Source organism: Myxocyprinus asiaticus, chromosome 15 (assembly GCF_019703515.2).
Source record: "Myxocyprinus asiaticus isolate MX2 ecotype Aquarium Trade chromosome 15, UBuf_Myxa_2, whole genome shotgun sequence".
Lineage (NCBI taxonomy): Eukaryota > Metazoa > Chordata > Actinopteri > Cypriniformes > Catostomidae > Myxocyprinus > Myxocyprinus asiaticus.
Window position 1 is genome coordinate 26,221,240 of NC_059358.1, and position 19,131 is coordinate 26,240,370.

A 19,131-nucleotide genomic window follows, 5' to 3' on the forward strand; every position below is an offset into this window, starting at 1 on the left:
AAAAGAAAGAAAGAAAGAAAGAAAGAAAGTCCATTAAAGAACAATAGGACAATGTGCATTATATGCTTCGAGCTGACTGTATTGATCTGAGCATCTAAAGTACACTCATAACGGACAGGCCAAACAAACTGCCGGCCAAAGAGAGCTATTGTGTTACTGCACATTGCAGTGCATCACACATACTGCATACATTTCACAAGGATACAAGGGGAGTCTGCCTCATAAGCTCATTTGTCTTCTTTATAAGCTAATCCTAGTTGACAATATGTCCCCAAATTCTACCTCTTAGAATATGTATTTATTTTTATTTATTTTTCATTTCGGTGTCCCTTTTTTTTTTTACTGAAATACAAAATACAAAATACAATATAATAATCACACACATTTAAAACTATAATTTTCTCTCCACTGCCCCTCCCCGAGAGCCCTCCAAGAAGGCCAAGTAGCTGCCCCATTTTCTATCAAATAAATCTAAGTTTCCCAGCCTTCTACATGACATTTCCTTGAATGCCGCCATTCTCCCCATCTCTGTGCACCACTCTTAAAATGAGGGTGCTCCAGTCGACTTCCATCCCCTTAGAACAATCTGTCTGCCGATCATAACACTGGCTAGGACTCAATTTGTATGTGTTTATCCCCTATATTAATGACCGCACCACCACCTAAAATACAGAGTCTGGGGCAAAATGAAATTTGAGTGCCCAATACATCAAACATAAAACTCTGAACCCTAAACCAAAATTCTTGGATCTTAACACACCACCAAAAAACATGGGTTGTGTCCCCATCTTCTGATTGGCATTGCCAGCATGTGGGTGTGTCTTTCAGACAAAGCCTATACAATCTAGAGGGGGTCCAATAGAGTCAATGTAAAATCTTAAATTGCATAAGGCGTACCCTTGCATCTCTAGATGTAGACTTGATGTTTTTTAGAATCCTAGCCCACACTCCCTCCTCCAATACCAAGTTTAAATCTTTCTCCTATAATCTCTTGAGAGAAGTTGAAGCTCCATCCTCTTGACTCTGAATTAGCAGGGAGTAATACACTGATGCCTCATGACCTTTTCCAAAAGCAGTAATCACCACTCCCAGAGTATCTGCCGCTTTAGGGGGGTGTATGCTACTCCCAAAAATAGCACAGAGCAGGTGGCGCAGCTGTAAATACCTAAAGAACTGAGATCTGGGAATCCCAAAATGCTGAACCATATTTTCAAAGGATCTCAACACTCCACTCTCATATAGGTCACCGAGCGTATTAACCTCCCTCTCAATCCACTCTGTCCAGCAGAAAGGGGACTTATTAATACATAGTTTTGGGTTCAGCCATATGCTCGAGGCTACATTTAAATAAATGTCCGAATTAAACACTCTGGACACTTTTGTCCATGCCGAGTGCAAATGCGAGATAACGGGGTGTAACTTAACTTCTGCAAGTAGTTTGATAGAAAGGCTTTGCAATGGCGAAATATGGGCAAGAACTTCCAGTTCAATACAAAACCAGAGAGGGGCTCTCTCAGGTGGAAGCGACCAATGTGCCAAATGTCTAAGACCGAATGCATAATAATAAAAAAAAATTCTTGGGTAGGCCTAGCCCACCTTTATCAATCGGCCTATGCAACTTACTGAAATGTAATCTGGGACGTTTACCATTCCAAATGAAGGACTTCGCTATGCTATCAAACTGCTTGAAATAAGAGAGGGGGACATCTATAGGGAGTGACTGTAGCAGGTAGTTGAATTTTGGAATATAATTCATTTTAATAACATTAACCTACCCAATCATCGATAAATGTAATGAAGCCCACCTGCCCACATCACTCGAAAACCTTTTTATTAAAGGGTCAAAATTAACTCCAACTAAATCACACAAATTTGCTGGGAATAAAATACCCAAATACTTAATGCCCTGTTTGGGCCACTGGAAGGCACCTGGCTGAAAAGCCGTCACTGGGCAGTACGCTGTTAGAGCCAAATCTTCAGATTTAGACCAATAAACTCTGTATCCTGAGAATTTAGAAAAGGAATTAATAATTCTGGCAAGGCATAGATCTAGTAGGGTCGGAGACGAATAATAAAATATCATCTGCATAAAGCAAAAGCTTATGCGCCACACCTCCCGCCATCACCTCTGGAAAATCATCCTCCTTTCTTATCGTGGCTGCTAATGATTCCAGGGCAAGACAGAACAATAATGGGGAAAGAGGGCAACCCTGTCCAGAGTAAAATAATCTGAAATTAATCCATTTGTTTGTACTGCCGCTACCAGGTGTCTATAAAGTAACTTAATCCATCCAATAAAAGTATTACCGAACCCATACATTTCCAAAATCTTAAAAAGATAATCCCATTCTACCATATGAAACACCTTTTCGGCGTCAAGTGAGATGGCATCGACCGGAGTCTGATCATTCGCCACTGACCACATGATATTGATGCCTAATGTTATCAGAAGAGCTGCGGCCTAGAATAAACCCCACCTGATCTATATGTATAAGAGATGTCAAAGGAATAGTTCACCTAAAAATGAAAATTTGCTGATAATTTTTTCACCTTCAGGACACCCAAGATGTATCTGAGTTTCTTTCTTCATCAAAACAGAATTTAAGATTTTTAGGATTTCAATTCAGGCCTCCTCCTTTAAACAATGCAAGTGAATGTACTCCATTATTTTGATGGTCCAAAATGCATATTTAGGGTGCATCAAAATAATCCACACGACTCCAGTCGACAAATAAATTCTTCTGAACCCAAACCACTGATTATTTTTAGAAACAAAACAATACTTATATACTTTTTAACTACAAATGTTTGCTTTTGTACATCTCTGTGACGCGCGCTCATGAGAGGGATGATGTAAAATTTGGTGTGTGTATCCTGGATGCTTCAACCTTCAGAAACCCCAAAGAAAATGCACGACGGGAAAAATATAAACTTTTCATCGATTGCCTATACATGATCATGAGCGATTGAAGCTCTGGCTTATCACGCTGAACTTGGATATCAGTACACCTCTACATTCTCTCAAATATTGGAGGGTGTGCAGTGAACATTTTACCCCTGAGGATTTCAAACTATCGAAAGAAACAAAGGGTCGATATCTGAATTCATCGGCTATGCCTGTGCTGTTTTTCCAGCAAGCTCAGGTATGTGTGAAAACTTTGTCATTGTCATGCCTCCCTCGGGCACTGCACCTCCCTCAGCACTCAGATCCTCATCACCTGATTTCTAATTCACCGCACCTGCACTCAATTCACTCGCTCATCACTGCCTGCATAAATAACTCACCTTCACACCACTTCACTGTCAAGTCTCACACAAAGGACTCGCAGTGTTTATTTACCTGTCTGTATTTGCTCTTGATCTTCATCGATATCTGTTCAGTGCTTACTCTGCTGTTTCGCCTGTTACCTCTTCTTCAGTTTGTGAAGCTTCTCTTCTGTGTGATATCACCTGTACCATTGATCTCACTGTATAAACCCTGTAAATCCTGGGTACTTTAAATCACTTGGTTTCACTTACTACATCTTGTGTGGCTTGAATTCCAGACAGTCATATTGCCTGTATATTTCTGCTAAAGAAAAAGCACAAGTAGATAACGCAATGGCATTGCTCTGAAATAAAGGATGGTTATTTACTGCAGTAATGTTTTTTTATTATTATTTGGAAATTATTTTTTTATTATTTTATATTGTTTTGAAATTGTTTTGGACTGTTTTGGTTTGTGAACGGCGCTTGGGCTGTGGTCTGTGCAAGTTTCTCTTGTAAACAATGACGCGTTTCCTGCCTCCTCCGCGTGTGACCTTACCAACGAGCTTATGTCATCCCTCTCATGAGCACACTTCACAGAGATGTACGGAAGTGAACATTTGTAGTTAAAATGTATATAAGTATTGTTTTGTTTAAAAAAATAATTAATTGTTTGGGTTCAGTTCTGTAGCATAAGATCTAAAAAATTCAGCGGCAAAGCCGTCTGGCTGTAGGCAAGGCCTTAATTACCTCGCTAAACTCCTCCAAGGTTATCTCAGAATCAAGAGAATTGTTTTGCTCAGACGTCAGTTTAGGAAGTTCTAAGGGTTCCACAAAGTTTCTAATATCTTCATATTAGATTTTGACGAAGACGAGGAAGACGTGGAACTATAAAGATCAAGATAGAATTCTTAAAAGCATTATTAATATCCATGGCCGTGGTAAATATATCACCACAAGCAGAAGGGAGTGGTAGAAAAAGGCTCTCTCTGTTTTATATATCTAACCAGAAATTTTCCCACATTATCCCCCCAAAGTATGACTGTCTTGCCCTGAATAGTTAAAACTCCACCTTCCGTGATAAAATAGTATTATATCTGTATTTCAATCAGGTCAATTCTCTGAGACCATTTGACGACATTTGGCGCTTCAGCTCATCCTCTGCACTTTTAATAATCCCTTCCAATTTCACGAGTCTTGTGCTTTGGATTTTTTGGTGAATGAGGCATACTGTATGATCCGGCCCCTAAGAACCGCCTTAAGTGCCTCCCAAGCCATGCCCACAGAGGATACTGAGAACCAGTTGGTCTCCATATAGACATTGATTTCAGTCTTTAGCATTTGTTGGAATTCGGGAGTTTTGCAAAAGGGATACATTAAATCGACAACTATATGATTCCCCTTTTCTCCATATGTGGCAACACCTCTAGACACACCAGGGCATGATCTGAAACTAAAATGTTTCCAATTGAGCAATCAACAACAGATGAAATGAGGGACTTAGATATTTATATATATATATATATAAAAATCTTATGGACTGATGAAAAAATGTATAGTCCCTATCAGATGGGTTCTCCAAATATCTGTAAGACCAAGATTTTTACACATCCTGTGAAGCATCAATGTTGCTCTAGGGGACTTGCACACTTTTGCTTCACTATGATCAAGGACTGAAACAGCCTACAGAGAGGAGGTGCACACTCTGACACACTGGTGTCAGGAGCACAACCTCTCCCTCAACATCAGTAAGACAAAGGAGCTTGTGGTGGACTTCAGAAGAAAAGACAGAGAACACAGTCCCATCACCATCAATGGAGCACCAGTGGAGAAAGTCAGCAGCTTCAAGTTCCTGGGTGTCCACATCACTGAGGAACTCACATGGTCCATCCACACTGAAGTCGTTGTGAAGAAGGCTCATCAGCGCCTCTTCTTCCTGAGACGGCTGAGGAAGTTTGGAATGAACTGCCACATCCTCACACGGTTCTACACCTGCACTGTAAAGAACATCCTGACTGGCCGCATCTCCGCCTGGTACGGCAATAGCACTGCCCACAATCGCAAAGCACTGCAAAGGGTGGTGCGATCTGCCAGACACATCATTGGAGGTGAGCTTCACCTCCCTCCAGGAAAAATATACCAGGCAGAGACTCCAGCCACCCGAGCCATGGGCTGTTCTCACTGCTACCATCAGGCAGGCGGTATCGCAGCATCAGGACACACACCAGCCGACTTCATGACAGCTTCTTCCCCCAAGCAATCAGACTTTTGAACTCTTGATCTCCCACGATCAAAATACATCAGCACTGCACTTTATTACTCTTACTCTTATATCTCACACCGGACTGTCATAATTATATTATTATTATATTTTATTCTCTCTTAACAACTACTATCAACCGACAGCCTGAATGTCAATATACTTTTTATTTATTTATTTTTTTATTGAATAATGTGTATCTATATTGTGTGTATTGTATACTGTACTGTGTATGTTATTATTTGTATATTGTTGTGTGTAATTATGTGTATATTAGACTTTAAATTGTGTTGTGTTAATCTGATGTTTATTGTAAATTGGTATATGTCTCATCACTGTCACGACTACTATGTTGATCGGAACTGCACCCAAGAATTTCACACACCATTGCACTTGTGTATATGGCTGTGTGACAATAAAAGTGATTTGATTTTGATTTGACTGAGTCCATCAAAAGATTAAAGTCTCCTCCCAATATTATATCATGAGGGGTGCCAGCGGCTTGCAACATCCCTTCAAGATCTATAAAATAGCCCTGATCATCCACGTTAGGTGCATAAATATTAGCCAAATGAATTTCAGCTAAAACAAAAATAACTATTCCTAATTTATCTTTACTTTGTTTGAGACATTTGAATTGTAGATGTTTACTTATCAGTGTAATGACTCCCTTGCTCTTACTCGAGGCAGCACTATAAAAAAATGCCCACCCCATATCTTCCCAAATTTTTCCACTTCCTGTGGAGAAAGGTGCGTTTCTTGAAGAAACACTATATCATATTTCTTACGCTTAAGAGGAGAAATAACCTTCCTTCTTTTTATGGGGTGCCCCAACCTGCTCACATTCCACATGGAGAGAGACAATCCACTCATATTAACATTTGACATTTTGACATATAAGAAAAATAGATAGTGTGTCAAAAACAAGATTATAAAGACGACATTCCAACATTGGACCATTAAAACACGAACATCCCCCTGAACAAAACAAACAGAAAAAAGAAAAGTGTGCGCATTAACCCTGTGCACGACAGCGCCAAATGGCGTCCATCCCTCTGAACTCAAACAGTCCGTGTACGCCTACGAGGACCCCCCACGACAACGTTGCCGTCGGATTGCTCAAGTCCAGTGTTTCTATACAAATTTTGTGAGACAGAATTACACAGAAAAAGATAATCTATGAAACAAACTCCAGCCAATAGGCGAAACAAACTCAAAGTGCATGTTGATTCATCCACAAAACTGTCCCGAAGGTGTGCCACTCTGCAAAATAAACTCCAGTCGCTACGTGGAACCAGCACCAAAAAAACGCTCAGTTTCCTCAAACAGTCAAGTGAATGATCAATGAGCTGGTCCATTTGGCTGCAACATGAGTATCACAAAATGACTTACTCACTCCACTGACTTTATGTAGGACATCGCTCGCTGTGGGCATGTGAATGTTTTATGGCCCTCCTTAGCATTTATTCTCAATTTGGCCGGGAATATCAGTGCAAAAGCGACCTTCCGTTGATGTTAAAGTTTCTTGCATTCCTTGAATCGATCACATTTCTCTCTTGTCGAATTCGCAAAGTCTGGGAACAAGAAAATGCTGTGGTTTTTCCAAGAAAGCCTTCCTTTACTCCTCGCCTTGTGTAACATAAGATCTTTATTGGATGATCTCAGAAATTTGGCCAGAATTGATTGGGGCCTGTCTCCCTCCATGGATCTCCACGCCGGAACCCTGTGAGCTCGCTCGATTTCCAGTTTATGGCCTGTTATGTCGAGCAGATTCGGAAGGAGCCCATCCAGGAATTTCACCATACCTCGACCATTTTCGGCCTCAGGGATTCCGACAAATGGAAGTTATTCCGCTGGCTACGGTTCTCCATGTCCTTCAACTTCTTCCAGACATGCTCCAAATCCACCTTGGTTGCTAGCTGATTAGCAGATAATTCCCTCTCCGATGACTCCAAATATATAGATCCATTTCTCGACATCCCCCTCTCTTGTAACCATCTCAGAGAACTTCACCGCCATGGCAGTGATTGATCAACATATCACAGTCTGATCCTTCAAGTCAGCAACGACCTTTGTCAGCATTGCCGACATGCCCAGCAACTCTAGCCGCATTTCCCGCATTTCTCCGACTAAACTGACTCCCTGGCTCGCGGCCCTTTCGGGGGTATCAGCTTGAGCATGTAAGTGTCTTTTAATGTCTCTAGAGCCCGAGGATTTTGAATTCTTTGACATATTGTCCTCCTAGAACAGTTATGAAACAGAATGTATCGAATCTCACCGGTTTATTTCATTAAAAGTGTTAAAACTAGCAAAGTGCACAGAGCTTGCTGTTCACACGTCCGATCCTTGCATGGCGTCACATGACTCTTCGGTGTCACTTTTAATGTTACTAGGCAGTGTTAAACTGCTCAGCAGAATTAACATCGCCCCCTTTCATATAAAAAAGATAGAAATTTTCTGAAATATCATAAGTGCCATTAAAATAATTACAGTGCATCCGGAAAGTATTCACAGCGCTTCACTTTTTCCACATTTTGTTATGTTACAGCCTTATTCCAAAATGGATTAAATTAATTATTTTCCTCAAAATTCTACAAACAATTCCTCATAATGGCAACGTGAATGAAGTTTGTTTGAAATCTTTGCAAATTTATTAAAAATAATAAAACGAAAAAACAAAATCACATGTACATAAGTATTCACAGCCTTTGCTCAATACTTTGTTGAAGCACCTTTGGCACCAATTACAGCCTCAAGTCTTTTTGAGTATGATGCTACAAGCTTGGCACACCTATTTTTGGGCAGTTTCTCCCATTCTTCTTTGCAGGACCTCTCAAGCTCCATCAGGTTGGATGGGGAGCGTTGGTGCACAGCCATTTTCAGATCTCTCCAGAGATGTTCAATTGGGTTCAAGTCTGGGCTCTGGCTGGGCCACTCAAGGACATTCACAGAGTTGTCCCATAGCCACTCCTTTGTTATCTTGGCTGTGTGCTTAGGGTCGTTGTCCTGTTGGAAGATGAACCTTCACCCCAGTCTGAGGTCCAGAGCGCTCTGGAGCAGGTTTTCATCAAGGATGTCTCTGTACATTGCTGCATTCATCTTTCCCTCGATCCAGACTAGTCTCCCAGTTCCTGCTGCTGAAAAACATCCCCACAGCATGATGCTGCCACCACCATGCTTCACTGTAGGGATGGTATTGTCCAGGTGATGAGCGGTGCCTGGTTTCCTCCAGACGTGACGCTTGCCATTCAGGCCAAAGAGTTCAATCTTTGTTTCTCATGGTCTGAGAGTCCTTCAGGTGCCTTTTGGCAAACTCCAGGCGGGCTGTCATGTGCCTTTTACTGAGGACTGGCTTCCGTCTGGCCACTCTACCATACAGGCCTGATTGGTGGAGTGCTGCAGAGATGGTTGTTCCTCTGGAAGGTTCTCCTCTCTCCACAGAGAAATGCTGGAGCTCTGTCAGAGTGACCATTCTTGGTCACTTCCCTGACTAAGGCCCTTCTCCCCCGATCGCTCAGTTTGGCCGGGCGGCCAGCTCTAGGAAGAGTCCTGGTGGTTCCAAACTTCTTCCATTTACGGATGATGGAGGCCACTGTGCTCATTGGGACCTTCAATGCTGCAGAAATTTTTCTGTACCCTTCCCCAGATCTGTGCCTCGATACAATCCTGTCTCGGAGGTCTACAGACAATTCCTTGGACTTCATGGCTTGGTTTGTGCTCTGACATGCACTGTTAACTGTGGGACCTTATATAGACAGGTGTGTGCCTTTCCAAATCATGTCCAATCAACTGAATTTACCACAGGTGGACTCCAATCAAGTTGTAGAAACATCTCAAGGATGATCAGTGGAAACAGGATGCACCTGAGCTCAATTTTGAGTGTCATGGCAAAGGCTGTGAATACTTATGTACGTGATTTTTTTTTTTTCGTTTTTATTTTTAATAAATTTGCAAAGATTTCAAACAAACTACTTTCACATTGTCATTATGGGGTATTGTTTGTAGAATTTTGAGGAAAATAATGAATTTAATCCATTTTGGAATAAGGCTGTAACATAACAAAATGTGGAAAAAGTGAAGCGCTGTGAATACTTTCCGGATGCACTGTATGTCTGAAGTTTCATCATGTTGCATCTGTCATGCATGGAATTTTGATGCCTATAATAATGCAGTTACAGCATTTGTACTTAAAGGGGTAGTTCACCATTTACTCAAACTCATGTTGTTCCAAACCCACATGACTTTCTTTCATCCATTAAACACAAAAGGAGTTGTTAGGCAAAATGTGAGTTTCAATCAGCATTCACTTTCATTGCTTCTTTTTTTCTATACAATGAAAGTGAATGGTAAGATTTGTGTTCCACAAAAGAAAGTAAGTCATACGGGATTGGAACGATTGGAATTGGAATGGAGGGTGAGTAAATGATGACAGAGTTACCCCTTTGAACTATCCCTTTATATGCTCATGCCATTGTATTCTTAAGGCCGAACATCTTGAAGTTAAAGGTCAGCCCTAATTTTACAGCACCTGCCACTCTTATTATTCTCCTTTGAAAAGCTCTGTGCTTTATTTTTATGCTTCTCTTCACACACACCTGTCTGCTGTTTCTGGGCCTGTCTGCCCTCTGTACCATTACTTTATGCTCCACTGAAATAAATGTTGTTGTTTTTTTAATTGAGGTTTAACGATTAGTCTAGCTTGTGTTGGCAGGCTTTACGTCTGGGTGATTTGGAATGGCTTGTCTGAACTTGGTTATGCCTATCAAAGAAGAACATTGGTTTGGCAAGACTTGGACACATCTGTATTTTCTAAAATAGACATCTTGTCAGAATATAACACAGGATTTCCAGTTAAAAGAGGACTTTGTAAAGCATTCTTTTTTAAAGGAAATACAGTGATTATGCCTCTTTGTCTCTCTGCTTTTTATGATTTATTTTTCTCTCTCTATTTCTCTCTCTCTCAGTCACTTTCAATTCCTTAATGACATCTCTGTTGTGGGTTAACTGCTTGTTGTGTTATTGAGTGTATTCAATTTATAAATCATTATGAAGTTATTAAAATCACTATACTGTAATGGCACGCACTATTTTCAATGCTTTTTTTTTTTTTTTTTTTTTTTTGGAGAGGCAGAAAATGTTTTAAGATTAAATACAGTAGGATTTTGACTAGTGAGACTTTGAGACTTCCCTTGACAATCTTATTTTTTCAACACAGAAGCTGAAGTTGGTTGACATGTTGGTACAAAATCTCTCCAAAACATGAGAACAAGCTCAAACCTCAAATTTGTTTGCTATTATGTTTGTTTCTTTATTATGTTCTCAAGAAATCTCAGATTCAAGCACATCCAGTTTCTCTACAAATTATCTGAGCATGGCTTTTGGCTTTGCATCATAACTACAAAAGCATTAAAGATGAACATGGAGAGAATAAGGCAAAGTGATAAATATTAATGAGTCCCTTTGCAGAGTCATGGCTTCATGCTCTTTTTTCTCACTTAGCACATCTGGCAATTAAGGCTTTCTTTCCAAATCATCTCATTCCGCACACTGCCAGCACTTCCTAAAAATATGCATCCACACATCCACACACATAGAGAAATGTGCTGACAAAAACAGATGGCTTTGAACATGTTGGCCTATATAATCTAATATTTTTAACAGCGTTTTATTTGTGAATGCAATTAGAAAAGTAGCAACTCAACATCAAACAAAAACCCAAGGGTCCCTAATGTTTTATGATAGATCTACCAGTCAATTTAAAAGATTAGCATGCAAGGAAGGCATACAGTTTGGATATTTGTGGGGAACTGAAAAGCCTCACTATTTAATTTGTTGGCTGTTGAAATGGTCTAAGGATAAGGCATATCCACAGATCTCATCCTTATCAAGACTGGCTAAGTGTTGACCTTGCATGGAGATCAAGGATCACAACTCAATCTACACAAAATCTAAACCACAAAATACCAAACAGAAATGCAGAAAAATGTGTTGAACATAGATATATCAAAGATGTCCATTAGACTGAGACGTTTAAGTGATGTTCAGAGTGCAAACACTGCTCTATCACTCAGAGGAATGGTGGGGGGTTGAGATTGGTAGATGTGTCCTGAAAGAAGATGCAGAAACATCCTTGAAAGTCCTTTGAGAGTCAGTGTTTAACCAAAAGCAAGGGAGAGTCACATACTCTTTGAGGAGGAGTGTGTGTGTGTGTGTGTGTGTGTACTGAGGTGTGAATAATCAATGCTAAAAATAGACCAGGAGGTGTACCTCCCATCCTCACCTACACTCGCTCAGTGCTCTTTATTGACCTTTCAAAATGTGCATCTCTTTATGCATTTGTGCAAATGTGAAAGACGGTGATGCACGCATGGGCAGGTTTGCGTTCATGTAATGTGATTAGTATGCAAGCCTGCAGGTTCGAGATATGTCTGTTTATAAGCAACTCACCCAACATTCTCCACTGTGATTCTTGCTCAGCTCTTACAAGGCACAGTCTGCCTGCTGTTCCACCATATGAATGCATCCATCCATTTCCAGCATCTTTGTTTCTCTGATCTTTCCCTTTCTCAACAAGGCAGTGTTTAAAAAACATCTTTTATTCATTTCATCTTTGGATTATGTAGCGGTATGCTGAAGTATTCTAATGGAGTGAATAGCAGATCTCTAATGCAGGAGGTGGAGAGGGCTTGACCCTCCGTGTCTCCACCATCAACCAGCCGGTGTATAAAGGTGGGTTATAAGTCACTCCACAACAGGCTTTGTCTGTTTTTACAGCTCCCTCAAGGCTGAGGCTGTATTTAGTTCAAATCACTGCCAAATCTGCACCTCCTTAATAAAGAGAGTGCGAACAGCAGGACATTCAGCTCAGCAATGCCAGGACAGAGTTGTTGACACTAATTACTGTTAATGTGTGGGTAGAATGGACAAAGTGAGAGGAACTAAATATTGATTCACCATATATACTGGCTGTGTGGGTGCCTAAACAAATACAGTGCCTTCTTGTCTTATATGTGCCCCTCGTCTGTACAGTACTTTTCTTGCATCTTAAAGGTGCATTCAGTCATTTTTTTCTCAGTTAAAAAGTTTTACTCCTAAAGAAATGAATTGTAATTTTGAAACGTATAAAATCATGACCACTAAATGATTTACGTCATGACCACATGACATTAAGACCCCAGTCATATCAGTAACCTTATAAAAGCTTTTTTTATTCTAGATGAAGAGGGTCCCTTCATGGGCATAGCCATGTTGAAATCACATGACCAGCTGAATAGCCTACTACTCACTTTATCTCAGTAACTGCCCTTTTATTGGACATTTTCCCTCATGGATTGAATTTATCCTGGTTGACTGTGAATAGTAAAAAATGAAATCAGTTGCTGAAAACTATTGTGTTTGAATCATGCTGAAACCACACCACTAAGTGTCAGTGTAAATCCAAGATGGATTCCATGGGGCCCAGCTCGCAGCGTCCGCCACCACATTTTCCCCTATCCATGTTCGCGGGAGAAGCACGTCTAAATGCTTTAAGCGGGAGATGCATTTGTTGACACGGAGACGTGTGCAACTGTTAAAGGTGTCCGTGTAGTGCATATTCAACGCACAGCAGTCCTCAAGCAGAAAATAGTGGGCTTTTACATAGAAAGAGTTTTACTAACTAGAATACCAGGAGGTATTTTTTTAATAAATAGCACATTATGTCATAATTAAAAAAATAAAAATAAATTGTTTGTTTGTTTTTGTTTGTTTTATAAACAGCACAATATGTCTACATTTACATATTTGTCAGGTGCTTTTATCCAAAGTGATAGGGCACTTGAAGTACACTGTAAAAATGTTTTTCAAGTATCCTAAAAAATGTGCTTCATGTGGTAACACCTAATGAAATGTTTTTATTCAAGTTAAAAAAAAAAAAAAAAATATATATATATATATATATATATATATATATATATATATATATATATATATCATAATTTTTATAGGTTAGAATTGCAGGTTAACACATTTTCACTTTTTTTTTTTTTTTTTTTTTGATTGCACTGAAAAAAAAAGTTAAGCAAAACAAATGTGCTTCATGTTGTAACATCAAAATTTTCTGGTTTGAGTCAAGTCAAAAATATTATTTAACAATCCCTGAATCCACTAGGTTATACAAACAGTGTGGAGTGTGTGCTCCCCGGGAATCAAACCCATGAGCTTGGTGTTGCGATTAGCACCATGCCAGTTGTGTTACAGGAACACAATACAATAGGGTGTGCTGTATGCTGGACAAAGCTAAACATACAATACAGGTCAGTGCTTCTGACTTTATGGCACTTAATAAGAGATAATTCCACAGATCTCTGCTATGCTCCTTATGTGTATTATATAACCATAATCATTCACAGACTGTATGCATTTCTGTCTATCACGATAACAACCTTTTCAGTTCACTCAGTTAATGAATATCTAATATGACTGGGTGGGTTATTGCATTAAGTGCGGTGAGTCTAGCGCACTTTGTTAATGCACTATATTTCTCTTTACGTTGAGCATTAAGATAATCTTTACATGCTTATTCAGTGAGCTCAGAGAAGGAAAGAGGGTTGTGGGCATAATGGATGTGTGATGGTGGAGCCTCGACCCTTCTCTTTCCTGACCCTTACAAACCCCTTCACCACACATTCCACGGGCACTCGTTCTTGAACTCATTTGCTTGTAGTCAGAGTTAATTAACTGAATTAGCCTTCTGGGGTCTGACACTATAAAGGAGGCAAGGGCGTACACCATACCGAGTCCAAATGGTAGATTTGTATACGGTATTCTTTGCATTTTGTTACTTTGGGCTGATTGAGCAACAGTCCAGCCAATCACAGGTGAGTTTGATGAGCTGAAACAACCCTTATAGGCCATCAGTCAGACAGTCTAATCAACGTGGCTCCATTCATTTCTACAAAGTTGCTTTCAACAATGCTCATTTATCTATGTTTTTTATCTGCATTGTTGTTGATCTAAATTAATAATCTAGAGATGAGGAACACACAAATGAGAGTTATTTATCGGCATATCGTTCTTTATTGGCAGCATTACATAAAATGCACTGCAGAAAAAAACAAAGGACAATCCTTCTTTTAAGCACACATTGTAAGTGGAGTTTATATCAGCGCCTGAGTCTTCATTAAATTATGCTTTTTACATTATATTTGTGAGGTAATAGTTTGATCGGTTATTTTTGCCAATTTAAGCAGATTACTAGATTTGTGTTAAATATGTAAAGCTATTTATAATATCAGCTCCTGTTTTTTACCTCTATGTTAGAGGTCTGCACGGGCCTTAAAATGAAACCCAACCCTACCCAGCCCGAACGATACCGTCAGATTTTAAATTCAAACCCAACCCAAACCTGAAATCGCTTACTATCTAATTTCTTCTAGCAAGTACTGTTGCAATAGGCTGTATATTATGTAAGCATATAGGCAACATTCATAACAGTACTGAAACAGTAAACATACACAGTTTTAACAAGGCACAGTAAGCCTGTTTATTTTTTCATTCATTACAAACCCGAACCCAAAGTCCTACTTGAAAAACTGACCCGAGCCCGGTCTGAAACCCGTTGGGTTCTTGGGTCCCATCGGGCCCGGGTCGGGTTGTAGACCTCTACTCTATGTTGGTGTGCAGTCGACAAACTGTAGGCATTTTACTGAAGTGAATAGATATGTAGACACTCTTTTTTTATACATGAAAACATACGGATGTTATTAAAACTCATTATAATTATTATAAGACTATTATTGTTGTCTTTTGATAAAAGTCATGCTTAGCAGCTCACAAACTGTAGGGAAATGATAGATTTTCTTTGTTCGTATAATGCTTAAAACCTCTACTAAAGTCTCTTTGTAGGTCTGTAGACATACAAATTTTAAAGATTAAAATTTTCTTTTGATTGTTTGATTGTTGATACAGTGACTAACTCATTTCACCCAAGACACCTTCTGGCATCACCAGAAACGGTCACTGAATCATTAAACGGATCTGAACTAATTTTGGTGAATGTAGTCAAAACACTCGAGCCATTTGGATACATTTAAATCCCACAATGCACAAGCACAGAGTAAAAATAAAATTGTGCACATGCACAATTGTCATTATTGTAATTGATTAAATAATTTATTCAGGACCAGCTTGTGCTCAGTCTTTTATTGTCATGTGTGAAACAGAAGCAAGTGCTCCACAAGATGCTCTTTATTTTTGCAGCTAATTTTGCAATTATTTTAAATACTTTAAAATACTACAAATATTAAAATTAAATAATATGTATATATTAAAATAATACTTATATCATACTTATATATTAATATATACTGTAATATATATTAATACTGCACTGTAAGTGTTGGGTCTGTGTGAGCCACCTACTGACAGCTGTGCCCCCCCCCCCCCCATTTTAAAATGACTGCTACGCCCCTGAAAGGAGGACCTATAAGATGATTTTTTTTTTCACCAGTCCACAATTGATCTGTGTGTGTATATATGTGCTTGTTGTAGTGGATGTTTATAATTATTTTTCCTTAACAGGCCATCAAAATATTTCTGTAAGGGTTATAGCAAACATTGTAAATTTAGACCTACATTCCTGCGTTTGTGATTTTCATTACTTTCATGCTCCTCCTGGTCTATAAATATACCTATTTAACACAGTCTTTGCAACTATGTAATCTATTCCTTTAAGGCAATGTTTAAGTGATACACAAAAATGTTATCTTCTTAAATACCCCAGAGAGACTGTAAAAATCACATCTCTGCAGTCCTGGTGGTTACGGATGCGGCTCGTTGCAATAATGATGCGTTGCCTATTATAATTCACGTTTATGGTGCCATAAACGCTGCTCAGCACTTCTGCGCAACATGCCGCCGCCGTTATTCCATATTAATGCGTTAGCTATTCAAACAACCTTAGAGGACGCCTAGTAAATTACATGAAAAATGTATCCATCAACACTCAAATGATGTACCGTTTTCAAGAATGAAATATTATGGCAATAATGCATCAACAGGGTAATTGTATAGATTCGTGCATCACCGGTGCAGAGCGAGCAAGGGCAGTTCACACCGAACACTTCTATGCGCTACAAAAAAAAAAAAAAAAAAAGAAGAAAAAGACGCAGCGCCACGAATGGAACAAATCGCAGGTGTCTCGAGACGCGTTTTTAAAAGTTCAAGAGACGGCGTCTTAAACGCGTGAGACGCTGAAAACACAGCGAGACTCGGCGAAGCGGCATGTTTACGTAGAAAAATAATTGAAACGCGTTCGGTGTGAACGGCTCCTCATTCATTCACACCCTCCTCCCTGACATCACTCCATCTCCAGAAGAGCTGCGATTTGCTTCACTACATCCCTCTCTATCACATACATGACTATAGTTGCACAGCAAACATGCGTAAAGGATAGACTAATTCCATTCAAATAGTTGCTCAGTCAACAAAGCGCGAATAAAAGCCCCACAATTCTATTGCATAGACAAGAGAACTTACTTTTCACAATGGCAAGGATGCAGATCAGCGTCCACAGAGCCATCATCTCAGCGAGGACGCGGAAGCATCTGCCGCGCGTGAAATGCTCTCCCGTTTGCGCGCGCGTCTGCTCGTGCGTATCGGAGCGTGACTTTGTCGAGGTAGACGCGCGGGAATTTTTCTCTCTTCTCGACGTTATTCGGAACCTGGCATAGTTATGTCAGCGGCTTTCGGTTGCTGAACGTGTCGTTCTTCCCTGTGAGGGAGTGGGCATGGTTTTATGAGGAGGCAGGTAGATGAAGGACTAGACGTGGTGCACAAGAAGAGATGAAGCGACGAGATGACAGAAGAGTAAAAGGGATATGGGCGGGGGTGGGAGGCATACCTCAGATTCTCCTTTCCCTATATATGTATGCTCCAGTTCCTTCACAAGGTCATTTGGCCCATCTGAACACATTTGCAGTGCGCTATTCAATTCAGAATGGACTTGAATCCCAATAAATTAGGCTATTTTATTGAAAAACATTCTTCAGACAAGGAACTCTTAAAATTCAAATATCATACTCGCATTTTGCTCACAACCATACAGCTGTTTGACTGGATCACTCCAACAGAAGGGGGTAAAAGTGTTTGCTGTGTATGGAGACCCATATGCTTCATTTGTTTTGCCCCAGGGGAGCGGGTTGTTGGGTTCAAGTTTATAGGAGACGGGTGTTGTCTCTCCATCAGTCAGCATCGCTAACATCACAGTATGACTGAGTACTTTCCTCATATCACAACTGCGCTTGTCTGCGTGTCAGTTACTTCTGGCCTTTCAACCAGTGGCTCTGCAGTTGCTGTGTGTCAAAACTCAGTGCTCAGCGTTCCAGAAATAACCGTTGCTTCAGGGGAGATGATTGGGTCTCCCAAGCTCTCCCTGTCTCCTAAGTCTCTCTCATGCACTCTGTTTATGTCTCTCTCTCTCTTTCATCCATTACACATACACTAACACACTTTAGCCAAAATGTCTATTTCTGTGCGTTCCCTTGGGGGCTCCCTATAGACGACCTCTGCTTTACATCCAAGTCAGTAGTCGGAGGAGAAACATTAAAAAAAAGGAGAGAAGAGAATGGATTAATAGAGAGATATAAAGGAAAGTGAGGTGGAACTAATGTGCAGGAAGGCAAAAGCTTGGTCACTGGTGACTCACTGGTTGACTGTTATGTAGGTATTCATGTCCTATTCACACCATAGTGTACAGCTATGCTCTTGCCCAGCAATGAGTCATACAGGGCTGAGGATGCCTCTACCTTTCAGTAATATAATGCATTCCATATTCTGACTTACAGTGCATGTATATCAGTCAGTCCTGAAGAGCAGTGGAAGAACAAATGAGAACACTAAAAATGGAGAGATGACTGGCACAAAAGGTGAATGGCACAAAAGCAGCATGAAAATACGTGACCATGGCAACATTTTTGCAAAACGAAATTACGTGCTTCATTACACGCTTCGCTGCAGTTTCCCAGTGAAATGTCCAGCGAGGGGTGCCAAAAGCGAGTGAAATGGTGTCCTAAAAGCAAATGAGAGGTAAACAAAACAAACATCCTAACCTTAAACCAACACCTAAACATGACGCAGTTGTTTCAGAAAATATGCTTTTCATGTTGCTTTCATGTTGCATTTGCTTGATTATTAATTTGCATTTGCTATTGTCCTAAAAGCAAATGCGACATGAAAAGCATATTTTCTGAATCAACCGTGTCATTTCATGTCGCTTTTATGACACTTTCATCTCACATGTCAGCTTGCATGCTTGTCTGGGCTCGAACCTCATCTTCCAAGTCCAAATTCCAACTCTATGAGGTGATCTGCAGAGAAAGTTAAACATATTGGAATAAGTGTGTAAATGTAGGTGGGTCTGTAATTTTACCAGGAAACTGCAGTGAAACGTAGAACGCAGCACATGAAACTCAGTTTGCAAAAATGTTGTTATATTAATGTTCATTCTAAGAGGTTGAATGACAGTGAAGTGACTGTGGCAAACATTCTGTCTAACATCTTCGGAACATTGGTTTGGAACAACATGAGGGTGAGTAAATGATGACATCGTTTTCCTTTTTGTGTAAACTGTCCCTTTACATTTCAAT

General features: G+C 40.0%; 1 protein-coding gene across 1 annotated transcript in view; it reads right to left on the bottom strand.

The window, feature by feature from the left end:
- LOC127452902 (neuronal acetylcholine receptor subunit beta-2-like) overlaps nt 1-17,178 on the bottom strand; it is a 45,505-nt gene extending 28,327 nt beyond the window's left edge. Inside the window, exon 1 of the mRNA XM_051718773.1 lies at nt 17,024-17,178. Coding sequence (XP_051574733.1) covers nt 17,024-17,069 — 46 coding nt within the window. The 5' untranslated portion in view covers nt 17,070-17,178. The remainder of the gene's footprint in view (nt 1-17,023) is intronic.
- Nucleotides 17,179-19,131: the final 1,953 nt, after the last annotated feature.